Source organism: Anomalospiza imberbis, chromosome 9 (genome assembly GCF_031753505.1).
Source record: "Anomalospiza imberbis isolate Cuckoo-Finch-1a 21T00152 chromosome 9, ASM3175350v1, whole genome shotgun sequence".
NCBI classification, from domain to species: domain Eukaryota; kingdom Metazoa; phylum Chordata; class Aves; order Passeriformes; family Viduidae; genus Anomalospiza; species Anomalospiza imberbis.
In genome coordinates this window covers 17573772-17591844 of record NC_089689.1, presented here as the reverse complement: position 1 = coordinate 17591844, position 18073 = coordinate 17573772, and the positions used below count along the sequence as shown (strand labels likewise).

The window sequence follows — 18073 nt, the reverse complement described above, 5'->3', positions numbered from 1 at the left end:
CCAGGGCCGGGATGAGGGGCGGGCAGACCTGCTGGTCAAAAGGTTGCAGGTGCAGCCAAAGCAGGGCTTGCAGGAGCTCAAGGTCACTAATTAAGACTTATTAGAACCACTGGTCTGATCACAAAGCAAATTGCTGCTGTTTTGCAGAGGAAAGGGGTAACTGCTTCCACCTACGGCACTACCTACACTACAGGTGCAGCCCATAATTCACCCGCAGAGCACACACGCTGGTTCTGAGGAGCTGCAGCAAAGTGTAGCATGATGTTTATTGAAGGTACTGATTCACACATTATATTAGGAACACATGACCGCTTTAGGAAAGGTTATCAGAAATACAAATATATTAAGTCATGTCAGACGTAAACCACCATCTGGTCCACTTTTGTACATGCTAAATGAAATGTTTTCCTACATTTGTCCATAGGTATGGTGAGTAGCCCTCTTTCTTTTGGCAGTGTATTATGTACAGGCTGACCTGGCCCAGCACTGGCATTCAAAAATACAAATCATACAGTGAAGTTAAAAAAAACAAAACAAAAAAAAAAACAAACAAACAAACAAAAAAAACCACATGTGAACCTCCTATCCTAAAGCTCTGTTTGAGCCTGGCAAGCTAAGCTGGTAAGCTGGAAACTGATCTTATCTTTATGGCCAAAAAGTAGAATACAATGGAAGCCTCCTCCAAGAAGAGAAAATTTATAGCTTTTATTAGGTGTTACAGATAACCAGAGTATGCTTTAATAGTCACTGTATGGACCAAAAGAGATATACAATTAATGTGAACATACTATATTACTGAACTAGTATTACCACAAAAACTAAAAAGGCTTTACCAGACCAAAATACTGCTTTGATCTGGTAATCTCAAAAGGGTTTTTTATTTGTTTACAAATATTCTTGTTATATATTCTGCATTTCTAAAGCTGAGGCACTACAGCACAGGCATCAAAAATCTCAATCAAATTCCCAGTTTTTATATATCCTAAGACTAAAACTTCTTAAAAAATAATTTCCATACAACTTCAATCTCAAATCTCTTAAGTCTCTTAAATTTGTCTTAAATTGCTGGATATCAAAAAACACTAACATACTCGCTCCTGAGGATAATTAGCTCCCAAATTATTTTTAAAGTGTACCTGAAATACATTGATAATTTACAAACACGCTTCAGGGTTAAATGATTCATAAGCACACAAGTCTTTGGTAAATAATAACTATTCAGTTCTTTACTCAAATAAAAAACCTAATTATTTTTAAATCTAGAGTAACTGATTTCTTTAATAATTATTTTTCTAATGAATAAGGCTCACATGGCACAATGCTGAGTGGGATGAATGGCTGTATGTATCAAAACTGGAATGATGTTTTCAGGCTACAAATCCTGTAAATGCTAGGCTCCTGCTCTGGCTCATTTTGGTTTTGTGCTGTTCAGCCAGCCTCAGGAATCTAGATCTGAATGAGAGCTTTCTAATGAATTAGATTTCCAACATTTAAAGGTGTCAGCAATCTAGAAAATGCTGTCCATTGCAAAGATACATTCTACAGTAGGTACTGGATTGCATGCTAAAAACTACAACAAACCAATTAGTTGAAGTTTTAAATAATACATTATAGCTGCAGTATTTCCTAAAAATGTCTGCTTCACCATTTAGGCAGTGTAACAGAAAAACTGTGCACTATGCATGCATGTGGAGCTGAGGATGACTGCTTGCTCCCAAAGGAAACCTAAAGGCACAGGATACAGGTAACGTGAATGAAAACCTGGAAACAAACATTGGCTTCCATTTTATTACAAGAATCCAATTAGGAAGTGAATTCCTAAATTGATATTTTACTGTTTGTTTATTAGACGCCTTCACTTTGGCTAAAAGATACTGCATCATGTCCTTTAAGAAAAATAGCAGTATTAAATAGATCTCATTTCAGAGGACAAATAAAATATGTCTGCTTTAGGTTTGGCTTACAGAGTTTGGGGTTTATTTTAAACATATCCAAGAACTGATCAGATTATTTTTGATAACTGTTACTGTTCTGCAAGAGTTTTCTAATTATCTGCTTTGTTAAAGGACATTTGAGACAATAAATAATATAGTTTACAATAAATAATTTTCAAGTCAAAGTATTGTACTTACAAAATAATGTAATACTGTAATAGAATCTTCAAGAGCAATTCCATTCTATATATTCTGCAGCAAAAATAACATTTCTAGTAGGAAGGAGTTACTTATAAACCTAGCAAGATCTACACATTCGTGTGTGTGTAAACAACTTAACAAGGTTTATTATGTTCCCAGAAAAGCTATGCTTTTACAGTAGGTTTTCAGCTAAATTTTATTATAATATGGTGGTAGGAAATATATAACAGTGCTTATGTTTAGCTCCATCACAAGTTTAAAAAAAAGAAACTGAGTGCTATTATTTACAATCAGCAATCTCCTTTTACTTCACAAGTGACTGTATCTGTGTGTGAACAAAATGTTAGGGCGAGGCGTTCCAGATGGACTGCAGCTAGATTTGGATGAGGATGATTTCAGGATGAACAGTGAAGGTCTTGGCAATAAATACCTAGAAAGGATATGAAAAATACAGCAAAGTTTACAGGCAAAGCAACATTCAAGAGCAAAAGAACTAGTTGTTAATGTGCCAGACTTTAGAATTGGTGTGTGCAGGAAACTAAGTACAGTAAATACTATTTATGAAACACAGAGGGCAACAAGCACAAACTAACTCAGAAAAGGAATCTAAACTCTGTTGTGTGAGGATCAAACATCTTTCCAGTCCTTTATGTTTCAAGACATGAAATAAATAAACAGTGGAATCTTGTGTAAACAAGAGAATCCTGCTTAATTTAAACGGGGCAAAAACTGCAAATGACATTAAGCATCTAATAAAAAATTGGATCGTAAATTTAAAAAAACTGGTTAGACACCAAAAAATATTTCCATCTCTAATGTTCTAGGAATAGACATGTTAACACTACTGTAGTAAAGGAAGAAATGATCCTACAACCTAGTAATTCAATTCACATCAGTGACTATTTACCTTTTAAATTCAGGCAACTGTCTAGATTGTATTTCATCTAAAAATACAAACAGCAGTTTATCATATGCCTAATATTAATTCTTAAATATTTTCATGCTGTAATTACCTAAAAGTTAATTGTAGAAGTCAATACAGTGTGCAAAAAATAACATCCATACTAAATCAGAATTTCACAATGAATAATGTCAATGTTAGGATGCATTAACAGAACACATTGTATAAATTATTGCTTAAAAATTGTTGTGCAATTCTAGTGAATCATATTGATTAATGACAAATAAGTTAAAAGACTGGTTAGACTGATCTCATGGATAGAAATAGCAGCACTGTGTCAAGGGGAACAATATATATAAGAAAGTGCACACATTTGCTTTGTTTAAGCTTGAGAAAAACTTTATCACCGATATATTTTTTAAAGAATTTGTGAAAAAATAAAGTCTCATTTGGAATGGGTTGGTGGTGAGCTTGACAGTTCACTATGTCACCAGACAAGCCCTATTTTTGCTTGATGTGCTTCCCAGTGCTTGATGTGCTTTTTGCTTGATGTGCTTCTAGTGCTTCCCAGAGAATGTGCCATGTAATAGATAAGGTCATTTAGTAAGCTGTAAGGACCTAGTGGTAGATTTATTTTTGGGGTTTTTTTTTGTAACACAGATTAATTTATGACTTTTTACACAGTTTGATTTTCAGTAATTTTCTTAAGAGACTTTGGAATAGTTTTCAAGCAATCCGTTTGTTTTATTTACTTAGTGGATTTACAATTAAGAGATAGAATTGAAAAGAAATTTGAGAAGTTATTGAAGAATTGTGTGTCAGTTTTCATTATCTTTTTATCTGTCCCCGTACAAATAAATTTTCCTAGTTAAATAGCTATCTGTTTGTAAACTGTGAAAGCTTTAGTTTCATAAACTTTTGTTTCTTAAACACAAACAAAATAAAAAATTTGTTTGTGCTCAGAAAAAACGAAGTTCTTAAAATTAGATTTTATAAAGTCTTGAAAAAATTGACTTCTCATACATATATTACATTATACACTAATATTTTTTTGCACCACACAATTTTATGGAGAGTCAGGAAAACCATTATTAGTAGTGGAGATTCATTAAAAACAGAAACCTAAGTGAAAAGTGAATTGGTATTGTGGTTCTCACACTTCTAGAAAAGTAGTTCATCACCCTTACAATTGTGGGCTGTAACAGACAAGAGAATTTATTTCCATATATGTCTTTCATTTCGCAAATTCAGACTATCATGGTTAACTGGCATATTGCTGCATTCATGTCTAGATGAAACATTCAACTGTAACTTTAATCAGAGTCATGACACTCCATTACTGATATTTAGGATATAGAGGGCTTAGATTCCTCCAGCCTATGAAGTTCATGAATAACTTCCATTCAGCATCCAAAGAAATTCAGAAACGGGAGACCAGAAAATTCACTTGGACCATCCCTTTCACTGCATTCCAAAAGCAAGCCTGTTAGCTGAATACGTTAGAGAAATCTGATCTGTTTGAATGGCTTGTGGTTGGTCATGATGTAAAATTTTCTGCAATACTAACAGTAAAGGCAAAAAAACCTCTGAGATTTTCTAGTCTTAGCTAATCCAAATGACTTTACCATACTCCTGCTATAACTCAGTAGATGTTAATATTGAGTATGATTGGTTTGTGGCTAACATACTTCTACTTTTGCTGCGATCAAACAAATTTAGTTTCTGGTTGGCTTTAAATTATGTTAGAGTGTCTTAAGATCCACATGTCAATAATGTATGGGTCCAGTGTATCAAATAACTAATCTGAGATATATCAAGTAAGCAATTAAGTAATAAAATCAGTTTCATAAATAATATATCAAAAATTTGTTTTTCACATAATGCTTAAAACACAAAGCCCTTCTATGAAACAATATATGTAAGATATTTTATATAAACAAAGCATTTGTAATTTTTATATACACAATGAAGGGCATAGAATTTGGATCCTAAGTAATTTAAAACTGACATTTAATTCTCTATCTATGACTGTTTAATTGCAAATTATTGACTGCCACAGTTGGAACATTTTCAGTAATCCCTACACTGATAATATTATAACCCCTGTTGTATCCACTTGGGGAACTAAACCAGCCAATGGAGAATCAGGTAAGTGCCAAATAATTCTTTTACTATATGATGCTGTTTTGCAAGGTTTGAAAATATATTTATGCTCTGTAAGATGGAATAATAAAGCTTTCGATCTATAGGTTTTGGAAATCAACTTTGCAAAACTGTGCAATACAGTAAATCTGATGGCACTTACCTGACCCTTGGCTGGAGCTGTGCCCCTATAGCAGCCCACTGCGAATGTGAAGCCAGAAGTATCTGACATGTTAGGATACCTCTAGGAATGCAAATCTGGAAACAGTGACTTTGAGGGATCTGAGAAGGGGAAGAAAGGAGATTTTCAGTTCACTTTATGGAAAGCCTTTGCGCAGCTAAATAGGCAGTAGGCAATCAAGAGTTTAATAAGTGTAGAAGATGTACACAAGTTTACAGAAGTTTAATACGACATACAAGACGTGTATGTCAAGTTTTCTTTTGGTAGCACTTCATGACTGGGGTACTGAGATTAGAATGACTGAAAGTCAGGGTCAAGGGAAATGTTGGGGAGTTTGGTGTGTTTTTTTCTTAAACACAGAGGGAACCAGACTTAAAGAAAAGTTTAGTGGTAGCAACATGGAATAAAACCTGCTCCAGTACTATCCTTTATATGTATAATTTAGGAGGAAAATATTCAAATTTATACCTTGTATCATCCCAGTGGTGGCTCATCCCAGTTGGGGATCCTCTTGAATCTGATGAATGTTTGTAAACTACCAGCAGGCAGTGTTTACAAAGCTGTACTATTCGCTGGCAACACTGGAGCTGCTCCGGAGTCACCGCCTCTGAGCCTTTACTGAATATGGTTTCCCAAGAGCTCCTATTACGGAAAAAGAAACAAATTCATGGTCTCTGTCACAAACTGCAATCTAAGAGCTTTATTGCTTTATATCAGATTTAACAACAGAAGAATAAGCGAAAAAGCACGACCTTGCAGGAAAGGTACAGGAAATATTTATACTATTTACCACAAATACTGGCAGATGCTGAGTCCAAAACACAAAGTAAAAAGTTAATCTTTATATGGGAAATGTCCACTGCAATTTTTCATTTGGTTTGTTCCCTGAAGTGTTTACAGAGCCATTACTTAGGTTTAGCACATAAAGTGTTACGGTCACAAAATTGTATATTTGTCTTACAACAGGAATAACACAAAACACTTATTCTTTTTAACAGGCCTGAATGAAATTATGACATTAAAGGAATTAATAAAAGTAATAAATTATTTCCAAATGTCCACATAGTATAATAATACTTTTATTTTAAGTACATGATACTAAGAAACAAATATGATTTACAGGAGATTTGTATGTGTTCTGCTTCCTTATCCAAAAAATCATATGACGAGAGTCTCTCAGTTTAGTCATTCAAATACTGCTTGTTATTTCCTCTGGTCACATGGGTTGGCTATCTACAATTAAGTGCAACTTGCAGAGTACATCTATAGAAAAATTCCTTTTGTTTTCTTAAGAAGCCATTTTTCTTTGAGAAGAAAAAAGCCACCAAGGCCTACCACATCCATATAAACCAGGTGTGTTTCAGCACAGAAGACTGCAATGAGTAGTTCTTTGCACACATCTCAGTATTCTTGTTTGTGTAAAATTCTGACCAAATTATAGATCATTCAATCAGTTTTAAAAGGCAACATGGTGCTTGTGAAGACTTTTTTTGGACAAAATTATTATCCAGAAGCACAGATGGTTTGTAAGCTTGAGCTTTTTTGTTTGTGTATGAAAGCACTTCACAGAGTGAGAAAAATTTGCTGCATCTGGCTTCAACATCACATCCAGGCTGATTTAGCCTTGCCCACAGAGAGCAGCAGTAGATTTCACAATGCCCGTGTAGAAAGTTCATCCTTCAAACAACATCATAGAACCAGCAAGCTCACTCCTGCCTAGTAAGATTTTTTTAAACTGAGCTTCATTTCATTGTGAGGGTGGTGAGACACTGGCACAGGTTGCCCAGGGAGGCTGTGGTTGCCCCAACCCTGACAGTGTTCAAAGCCAGGTTGGATAAGGCCTTGAGCAACCTGGTCTAGTGGGACGTGTCCCTGTCCATGGCTGAGGGGTTGGGACTAGAGGATCTTTAAGGTCCATTCCAACCCCTTAACATTGTATGAGTCAATGATTCTATGATTAGGATGGAATTAGGACCATTAATGACTAAAAGATGAGCTGTATCCAGCTGAAAACATTCAGTCCTACAGAATTTTCATTGCAAACATAAATTTCAATGCTGCAAGAATTTGTCCTTAATTATTATTCATACAATTGATAAGTATTGTTTGTATAAATCAAAACTTTAATTTCACAAACTGAATAATCATAGAATCATTTAGGTTGGAAATGACCTCTTAAGATCATTGAGTCATACTACTACTTTTAATTAATGTATTAAATTACTGTATTAAATTATTAAAATAAATTAATATACTAAAATATAAAAACTGTTTTTAATTAATGTATTTTTTCTCAATTGTTTTCCGTCTGAGAACTGTCCACATGTGTTTTTATATACAAATTAATCTATTGTCTTCAGTCTTTCCTCATGAAGTCATGTTGGTAGAAAGTAGCAAGATGACAGTCTAAGTATTACATTCCTTCAACAGATTCACATTGCTACACATAATTATATTATAATTCACTCCATAAAACTCAGAGATCCTGTAGAATAAACTTTCCTGATAAATTCCTTAGGTTCTGGACTTTGTGATACCTTTTCTACAGTTAAGTGGCATTTTTTCAGTGACAAATAATATATGGCCTGCTGCAACTGTGGCTGACTATGAACTAGTACTATATAGTTACCCTAATAACAAAAGCTGAGATTTGGAAACATGCACATGAATTTTAATGAGCTTTCATATAAATGTGCCTGTGCAACTTCCTCCATGTGTTAGACAGATTCAGTTTATTCTCCATTATACTGCAATCAACAGGGATCAGAATTCTGTTTCCTAAGTTTAATTGGTTATGCTGTACCTTTAGCTGCCATACATTAGTAAGAAATCACAGACTCCTCACCAGATACAAAAAAGAGTATTATACTGGATTGTGCAATGTGGTCAATCATGTGTTATTCTTTTTATAATCATCTGAAGTCAACTGGTTTTTCTAGTTTTCTTCTATTGGTTTTAATTGTTTATTATACAGTAAAACAAATGAACCTTTATGAAACCCTTTACATCACCATTTTTTCACAGAGATTTTCTTTGTTCTTTCTTTTCATTTAAATAGCACATACCTAGCAGAGATCTAACCAGCAAGAGGAAACCTTAAGGCCATTAGCTTCACTCTTCTCCCAAGACATCTATCTTATAAATAGTGAACACGCTACAGTCCTTAATGTATTTTCTTTCATATAGTAATGTTGTTTCTGAATCGGCACATTTATACCTCTTTCCCAAAATGTTTCTCCACATTCTACACACAACCTATGTTTATTCCAATCTGTTCTTTAAAATGGCACAATGAACTCTTGGGGGAGAGTCATGAGAAGTTGACCTCTCTGCTACAGAAGTGCTGCCATGAGTTCTCAGTTGCGTGTTATGGGGCAAGAAGGATGCTTGTAACTGAATAAACAAGATACTGGGAAGGTGCAAACAGCCTTTTTGTTTTCTTCCGTGAGTTCTGTATTATCTGTAACAAGTGTTTTACACACAGAGTGATCGGTACATATACTGGACATTTATATATTACTTTTACAGTATTTTTAGTATCTTTTATGTAACAAGTCTTCTTACAAGGAACTGGATCTTTGTCAAAGAATAGCTCCACTTATAATATTTTATGACAACAAAAGAATTGAGCTTGTACTGAAGACTTCACACACCTCTGCTAGCATGAAGAAAAGAAAAAATTGTAAAGAATCCTAACAGCTTGCACAACAACAAGCCTTCAGCAATGAGATGGTGATAAAAGACCTGTTGATCTTTTGGACCACTCGGATCCCTTTTCTTCTTGTTAGCCTTTTTCTTGGGAAACAATTAACAAGGGTAATGTGTGAGTTCTCCACATATGATAAATGTGAACAATATATTGACTTGATTCCTTTGTACATACAATATCCAGCAGCATATTAATTGTTGTAATTCATTTTCAATACATCTCTTAGAACACCTTATGCAAGCTAACAAAACCCCCTCCCATTCTTTATTACATTTTATATACTAACAGAGAAAATGCTCTTTTTTGTATACAATGTATTTAATATTTAATTTTTTTTATTCTTATTTTATGAATAAATTGATGGGTGGGAGGAATTGTTTAATACCCTTTATGTGATCCCCCACATCTATATTTCTTCCAATGCCTTTGATTTCAGGAATGTAGATTCTGAAGTGAAGATTATTGAACTTATTTATCCCCCAACAATGGCCAGATCTTTTCTTCCCTATAGAAAACTTGTATTTGCTACCCAGAACAAAAAGACCTGCTTACATGGACATTTCATATTCTGCATATACTTAACTTTCTACCAGTATGGGAAACAGTGAATGTAATCAAGCACAGAAATTTGAACTGTTCATTAGTAAATCACAGAAGTCACATTGCATCTGGCATGAGATGTCAGCTGCACTTGTGACTGAACTCTCCTTATGAGTTTGGAGCACAAATGGATACTATGATTTCTGTTGATGGCAAGTCCACATTAGGCACAGTGGTCTGGCCTGAAAACCATGCAGCATCCAGCAAAAGAGTTGACTTAAGGCTGAAATATTTTGAATATTAGATTTTTCACTTAGATTATTAAATTTGTAAATACATTACTAAATGTTTGATTCCATTTCTGAAAAGGTTGGCCTTGATTGCTAGATTTCATTCAACTATATATCTTAAGGTGCTTTTAAAACAAGTTCAATGTATTACATCGCTCTTGTAAATGAAAATGAGCAACAAAGTATGCCAGCATTGATTGCAATTATGAAGTTATGAAGAAGAAGAACAGAAAAATCAGCTTACCCTGAATTACAGAAACAGTTCCATAGGCCTTGACCATGGCTCCAAAGTAAGCGATTAAATACACGGTTAAAAAGACGGTAGAGATGTAAATTTTCAATGTCTGGAGCTTTCCAGACATGCTGTAGAACTGCTCGGACACTTGTCCTGACTATATCCAAAACCTAGGAAAGAGCATTCCAAGTAAATCAAAGACATTTTGCAAAACCAAAACCCAGCTGATGGCTGATGCCCTGCATGCATACAGACAACTATCCCTGTACATATGACCTGCACATTCCTACAGAGGTCTGGGGTTTATTTCTGTGCATTCATCAGCTAACTTTTATTATATGCTCTTTCTGTTAGTAACATTTTGCAAAGCCAAATCAAAGTATTTTATTTTTATTACTGGAAAGTTCATTTCTGTTTTTTCAGTCTGTTCAATATAAGCTCATTTAAATGACAGAAAGGCTAAAAAGAAACAAAACGGATACAATTGAAGACTAGAAGCAACTTAATTAACCCAAACATTGTATATCTTCTTTTCCCACTCCCCTGTAAAATGCCATTTATTTTATAAAGAACTAAAATGTCCTGAAAAACTACAAACTGCCTTTGGTTTAATGTCTGTTTAAGCTCAGTGTTACCCTGGATCAAACCATATCAGTGTACCTGGCAAGAGACAGTAGTGAAAACAGTAAGAAAGAAAATAACCAGCAAGATATTTAAAATAGAAACATTTAAAGACACACCATGGATTTATTACATAAAGACTACATTTAAATGCAAGAGCATAAAGGCTGAGCTGCATTCAGTATAGTGCTAGACAGCTGCACATCCAATTTACTAGAGTCCTGCCACTGAAATGGGGCATGGAAGGAAGGTGGGAATTAATTGTGCCTGCTTTCAAATATCTAGACGTTCTCTTAACTCAGTCTTCTATGTTCCCTTCATGATCCCTGGAGAGAATCAGACTCCAGAGTGTCTTGGATTCTGTCTATTTAGATACTATCAATAAGTCTGGGAGTAGTTTTGTGACCAAAGTAGTATTTAGACCACATGTTGACACTCTGAACAGTGTAAAATCTGTCCTACAAAAAAGCCTATGGTGCATGTAAACTATCAAAAAAAAGCCAGTTAAATCCATGAAATTTCCTTTAAAGGAAACACCCTTTCTGCCTCTTTTGCATAAGAGCTTCTTCCAAAAAAGCAATCACACTCAAGTGGGTGGTAAACAGATGGAGGTATTTGCTACTTTGGTATAAGATTTTATAAATTAGAAGGTACGATGCTTTCCCTGGAAACTTTCAGATATTTAAGACAAACTGATTCACGTGGTGAATCATGGTTCTCAAAAGGTGAAAGAGATTTAGTAGAACAGTAAATTGTGGAAGAATGGTGTGGAATTGCAATTTTTAGATTCTACATAACGAACTGTTGTTTATAAATTGTCTGACAATGAAGGAAACAAAGCTTAAATAAACAAAATGCTTGCAATAGCACAAGGAAGCTGTGTAGTATGCCTAATGGGCAGAAAAATCTATAGATACCTAATAATGAGAGCCTTGATGAAATATGGTTTTTCCCATGTTACTTAAACACTTTTTGAAGACCTGGGACTAGTCTGCATGCACAGGTCTTGCAGTAATTTCATGTACATAACAGCCCAAAGTAAATACAATACTGCCCTCTCTGTTGGGAATCTTTATGAATGCAGGTGTCTAACCCACTAAAACCCACACCCATCGCCTACTCCTCCCAAAGAGTGAGATAGAAGGAGTAAGATATTAAAATCTAAGGGTGCTGATCTTTTTTTGTGACAGCAGGAGCTAAGCCCAGGTTTTGGACTGTCCCATGCCTGTAGGACAGGTTCAGACTTTCAGATACTTCCTCTTCCTAGCAGCACTAGCCTTCATGCTTCTCAAGCCCTTTTCCTTGTGTCTCACCTGTCCAAGGCATTCCCACACACATGGCTGCTATCTGTGGTCAAACACACATCTGAAACAACTCAGTCCCTAAAGCACATAAAGAGCAGCCCTACATTTCTTTGCAATGTTACACTGACTAATAGTATCTTCCTGTGTGAAAAAGAACAATTCCACCCTATATAGACTCTTTCACTAGTCCAAAAGACATAAGCTAAAAACGATGATGCCAGTGTAGAGCTTTTTCTTTTACTGTAGTACCTGAAGTTGAAGAAAACTAAGAACTGAACATCTTAGAGCAAGCCACAGACTGCCAAGTACTCTGGAAAAAAAATTCTTTCTTGCTGCTTTTACTGTGCTGATATTGCCAATATGTCAAAGCAGGAAATGTGGTGGTTAAGTGTCCTTAATTTGCAAACATGGCAAAAAAAATCATCCATTTAAGAATAGAGACAAGGCATTGCACAAGGGCTGGAACTTCATGAAACTTATATCTTCATTTTTCCAAGTTAATTTCCCTAGCTTGCCTTCATTTTTCTCTCTAATTTATAACATTTACTTTAACAAAACAAATTATCTAGGTACAACAGAACAAGATGTTATGAAAGGGCATATTCAAAACCCTCTGGTAACCATCAAAACACTTTTAAAGAAATTATGTAAAGTGATGCAACATGAAGCAGTCATAACTCCTCCCATATCAATATCTCTTTTTATTGAAAGTCTTAGAGGTTAAATTTCTTTTTAACATGAATTGATTTAATTGGTTTACTCCCAACTTACTTCTGAATGCCTCATGTCCCTGCACTGTAATGCCAGAACATTACATACTAAGAATATAAGTGTAAGTTTAATTTTTCTATATCATGTTGAATAATTGTTGAGCAAATACAGCTGTCAGGTATGAACATTGTGCAATCTAGTACATTGCCCAGGTATTTTCTTCTTGTGTGTTAGAATTTCCCAGTAAGTAAGAGTGAAGGGGACTGAGATTCTGTTTTTTATTTCACAAAGTTGCAAAAGGTACCTTTGAGACAGATTCCTTACTTGCATAAATATTCTCCACCTTGCTCATTTCTCCTTCACTCACCTCATTGGAATATAAAACATACTTCTTTCAAGTCAACAAAAGACATTTGGCAGTCCTCAGCTGCAATGTCATTGTCAAAGTTAATCCGTTTTTATAAACTACCCTTCTAAGAATAACTATCTGATTGCTTGAAGGGATTGAGGTTAAAAGCAGTTTAAAAAAAGGCAAATAATTTCCAGTGCAAGCAAAGATGAAGGGCTCACCAGTGCTTCAGGAATTATAAGTCTCCGAAAGTTGTAAAAGATGTCCTCACAAGAAGAGCAAAAAGTCCACATTTCTGATTATGCAGTTTTTGCAAGTAACAACCTGGCACATCAATCTCTGTCACCCTGACTTTGTACATGTGCCCTTGGTTTAACATGACTGCCAGTCAAATAAAGGGCAGAACCACCCTCTATTGCAGGCTTTCTGAAATAACGCTTAAAGGAGAAAATTCTTTGCTTAGTAGGTCCATTTTTTATTCAACATGATCTATTCTAATGCTGTGGGTCAAATACTCCAACAGCCAAGTGCAGTATCACTACCTCCAATGGAGTTTTAATATGCCTGGTCTGAAACTGCTGACTGGTACAGCCTTTATCAATCAAATCTGCCATGTGAATACCCTTCTAAGAATGTTAGCTAGAACTTAGGTATGTAAGCACTAATCATTTATTTGTTTGCTTTTTTTTAGGAGACTGATTTTTTGAGAAATTGATTTTTAAATTATAATCCAGAACAATCATGCTTCTCCAAATATGGAGCAACATAATGTCCTTTAATAGAATGAATGCATAACTGTGTTAGTACCAATAGCCTCAATTCTGGCATCTCAAGTCACTCCTAGCTACTGCTAAACACCAGTAGAAAGAAACACTGCTATGCATCTACTTTAGATGACTTTCTGAAATGAAATATGTCACTTACTTTTCGTTGTTTTGATGAATCCAGTTTTACCAACCAAAAGGATGACACTTTTGTTTTATGATACTTCCAGTTATCCATAATCTGTGGTCATTGTAAAACACAAGATAAAAATACACATGAAAACAACTGAAAGCTGGTCTTTCGTTCACAAGCACTCTTTAACCCTTAAAAATAGGAGCATCTAAAAGACCGCTGTGTGAGAAGTTTTCTCTAAAAGAAATAGCAAAATATGTGCAAATTTATGTGGGGTAACATTTGCAAAGATCTGTGTGATGCTTCAGTTTAATACCACCCTCTTTTCTATCTGATTCTGACAATCATACCCTACAAAGTAGTTAGAAAGTCATCTTGACTGACTCAGCTCAGATTTTTGAGAGTAGTAAGTTCAGTAATGCATAACTGCTGATCTATTTAAATAGTGAGGGGTTTTGCTGCATATGGGACATTAGACATACCTGGAAATCATCCTTTCTATAAATAATCATATATGAACTGCAACACTCTCCTGAAATCTAAGTGCTACCAAACTAGCTCCAGCTGCGAACATACATTTTTATTCTCATTTTGTTATTTTATCTTTCTGCTCTACTCGGGACCTTCAACAAGTTCTGTCTCGCCAGCACTCGTTTTCTTCCATGATGAACTCTTGCCCATCAGGAATTGGTTATGGCCAGACGGATTTTAGAAGAGCTCTGCCCCAGGAAGTCGCGAGGCTCCCCAGGCCAGCGCTGTGTGAGGAAGCACCGCCAGATGGAGCGCTCGCAGCCGGCTCGCACAGAACCGCGCACGCTCAGGGCATCAGGGACAGCATCTCATGGAGCGTTCTAGCTCTGCTTCTAGAAGCCCAACCAGCTAGTTCTGAATACTATCTTCCACCAGCACCAAATCAACCATCATTACAGAAGAATTCCTTTCCCCTCCAATGTAGCTGTAGAGATTGCTAGCAACAATCAACATTCTGGAAGCTCACAGAACTCAGGACGTTTCTGGCCAGATAATAAATGAGATGAATTTTAACACATCAAGGACTATGCTCACTACATCAGAGCACAGGTGTTAGTTTGAATCCTTTCATTTTCCTTCTAAAAGAAGAGAAAATCCATCTTTATTTTTTTCTTTTCCATCCTGTTAGCTTCTTTGCATTAAATGTTGGCAAGGTATTTAGACACCATGCAATTTCTGCTAATATATCAAGTATTGGGGTTTAATTGACCTTTATTTCAGCATTGTTTCACGTGTCTTTGATACCAAACTACAAGGCTCAGGACAACATTAGATGTGAGAAAGGCAAATTTGGTAGACTACAAGAGCCAAAAAGCACATGACTGGTGTTCTTTATGACTCTCAAACCTCCATTCTGCCTGCAGTATACTGTAGTGTGTTCACTAGTATGCCTGCTTGAGAGAAGTTAAACAGGTCAGGGTCTGTTTTAACAATATCAGATGAAATATGAATTGTAACATTCTTCTTCGCTTACTTAAAAGTTTGAACTCTCTCTACAATGAAAAACTGAATTTTCCTAACCTTCCTGATTATTTCTCACATATTTTATAAGGACATAGGAATGTTTTCAGTGCTGCTCTTTTAAGGTCAGAAAGCATGCAAAGCTCCAAGCTTTCAAATTCTTTTGAGTTATCCTGAGTTCTGGAAGTTTTAGGGCCACAGGAGCTAATGAATCATAGATTGAGCTTTTTACTTTCCTTCATTTCAGTAGCCTAAACAGTGTCTAGCCAGTTCTTCTTTCTTATTTATAGATACTTACATCTTCTATAATTAATTCAGATTCTTCATTTGTTTTTCCTGGGAACTTTATTCTCAAGTCATTGATAAGGAGAAGAGTCTCTTTTGTCAAAGCAACTTCTTGCTCTTTTGTTTTCTGTTGCAGCAAAGACTCACTCTAAAAGCCAACACAAAGCGGAAGAAAACATTTCAAGCATGCCATTAAATCACATTACAAAGATTTTTGTTTGACCAAAAAAAATTCTAGAGTGACATAAAATATATTATTAAAGTGCATAGACATATTATCTAATACAGAACTAATATATATCACATACATTAATGCATCACCATTACTGAGAGTTGTCAAGAAATCCAAGAAAAACAGTTAAAATGTATGTTTGTTTGAAATAGAATAAACAAACATATATTACATATTTATGGTGCCCACAATTTAAAGTATAAATTTGGAATTGAGATAACAGCGTTTGAATTTAAATTCAACATAATGAAAAATATTATTAGTCATAAAAGCATCCTTTCAGTTCGTCAATTCAACAATTTAACATAAACAGGCAATATATCACAGGACCAACATTTCAGGAAGCATTAAAAAGGACACTTTTCTCCTGCTTTAGTCAGTAAGGGGACTGACAGGGCCTCCAGTTGTCCAGAGTTTTCTTTAAAGTATCAGTGCTTTTTACACCAACACTGATCTGAACCCCTGCAGTGTCTGCAGAAGACCATCTCTGGAGGATTTGGGGGTCTTCTTTAAAACAAGACACACTTGTTTCTGATCCTCTTTCTTTACTTTCACATACTTTTGCATTTTCACATTTCCAAGACCAAGTGAGTCTAATTTTAACGTTTTTCAAGAGTGAAATTCAAAATTTTTTGGCATTTCTAATCTTTGTATCCTGTAACAACTACAATACTTAAGGGTATTTTTATTTAAGTGAGTGATAAATATTTTCAAGCACAAAAAATACTTTGGTATTTGGTATGTGTTAATGTGGCTGAAATAATAAGATAGCAAATATTTTGAAATCCACTTTTGTTTATAACTCCTATAAGAATATGTCTGTAATTCCAACTATAAATGATTTATTTTAAATTTTGTTTCCCTATGTTTAGAACTTTGGATCTCAGCAGACTCCAAAAATGGCAGTGTACTGCTCTTTTCTTGCCCAAGGATAGATAAACTAACACTTTATCACGCACAAATTATTTCTTCTTAGTAAGTCACAGTTTATCAATTTTAATGTTATTCTAGAAGTAATATATAATATATTATTCTTAGTTGCCAAAATAATTATGAACAGAGTTCCATTCCAAATACAGTGCTAAATTATAAGTAATTCTTATCCATTCTGTAAGTAATTATATTCACATAATTTTTAGGAAGCATGACCTAAGCTCTATCACCCAAAGTAATTGTTCTGCACATCAAGATCAAGATCATTTCTGTGGTGGAGCTTTCTCAATGAAAAAGAGAGTATGCTTTCTTACTAATGTTAATTTAAGCAAGTAGTCCATTTTTAACATCAGATGGCAAAAGACTGCTTTTAATCTTTCAGTAATTTGTATTTGATATAAAGTTAATGTGAATAGAAAAATCCATATTAGCACTGTCTCATTAAACTCTCAGGGTACATCATGATGATAAAAGGGTACTTTTTAAACTTGAGATAGCTAATGCAATAAAAAATACCTTTTACACGTTGTTGTGAAGACACAATCTTAATGTCTTTCCAATTCTATTAGCTGACTTTAAAGATGGAAAACCATGTTAAGGAGTATTTCACAAGATGACAGCACACAATTTTAAAAGGACCTTTTTTCATCCTTTAGACAAAACTTCACAGGCAAAACAGACAATGAGCATTCTACCAGATAAAAATTATTATTAGAGATAGTAAATACTACGAAGCAAGTTAATTAGCATTACAAAGGATTGCTGACAATCAAAGCTCACCACAATACAGAGAGGCAGCAAATACCGGTTAAAAGTGCCAATTTGTTTTGCCCCATCTCCACACAAATTATTTGGGTGATGAAATATATAGGTCAGGCATCAAAGCACAAATGGAAACACTCTGGCACCAACAGGCAATGCATGAGGCTGGGGATTGATCCCTGCAAACACTGCCTAGGGATAAGTGAATGTGGGCTCCATCATGCCAACACAAAAGAAGAAATGCTTGGGCTGTGAAGGAGATACCAAAGAGGATGACAATCTGCTAACAAAATGAAAAAATATACATGGTCCAGAAGTACATTGTGAAAAGTATAACAAACCACATAAATTCTAA

The 18073-nt window shown here is 35.0% G+C and overlaps 1 protein-coding gene across 7 annotated transcripts in view; it reads right to left on the bottom strand.

Annotated features, from left to right (window-relative positions):
* Positions 1-231: 231 nt before the first annotated feature.
* The window catches only part of TTLL7 (tubulin tyrosine ligase like 7), a 65597-nt gene continuing 47755 nt past the window's right edge, over positions 232-18073 (bottom strand). For 4 of the 7 annotated variants that reach the window (XM_068199928.1, XM_068199927.1, XM_068199926.1 and 1 more), the window contains 5 exons: positions 15805-15939; positions 14043-14123; positions 10143-10303; positions 5828-6001; positions 232-2565 (listed from right to left, as the gene is read on the bottom strand). In XM_068199928.1, coding sequence (XP_068056029.1) covers positions 2445-2565; positions 5828-6001; positions 10143-10303; positions 14043-14123; positions 15805-15939 — 672 coding nt within the window. In that variant the 3' untranslated portion in view covers positions 232-2444. Of the gene's footprint in view, positions 2566-5341; positions 5461-5827; positions 6002-10142; positions 10304-14042; positions 14124-15804; positions 15940-17472; positions 17530-18073 lie in introns of those variants that run through there. The other 3 variants (XR_011002275.1, XM_068199929.1, XM_068199931.1) reach the window with 3 other exon arrangements.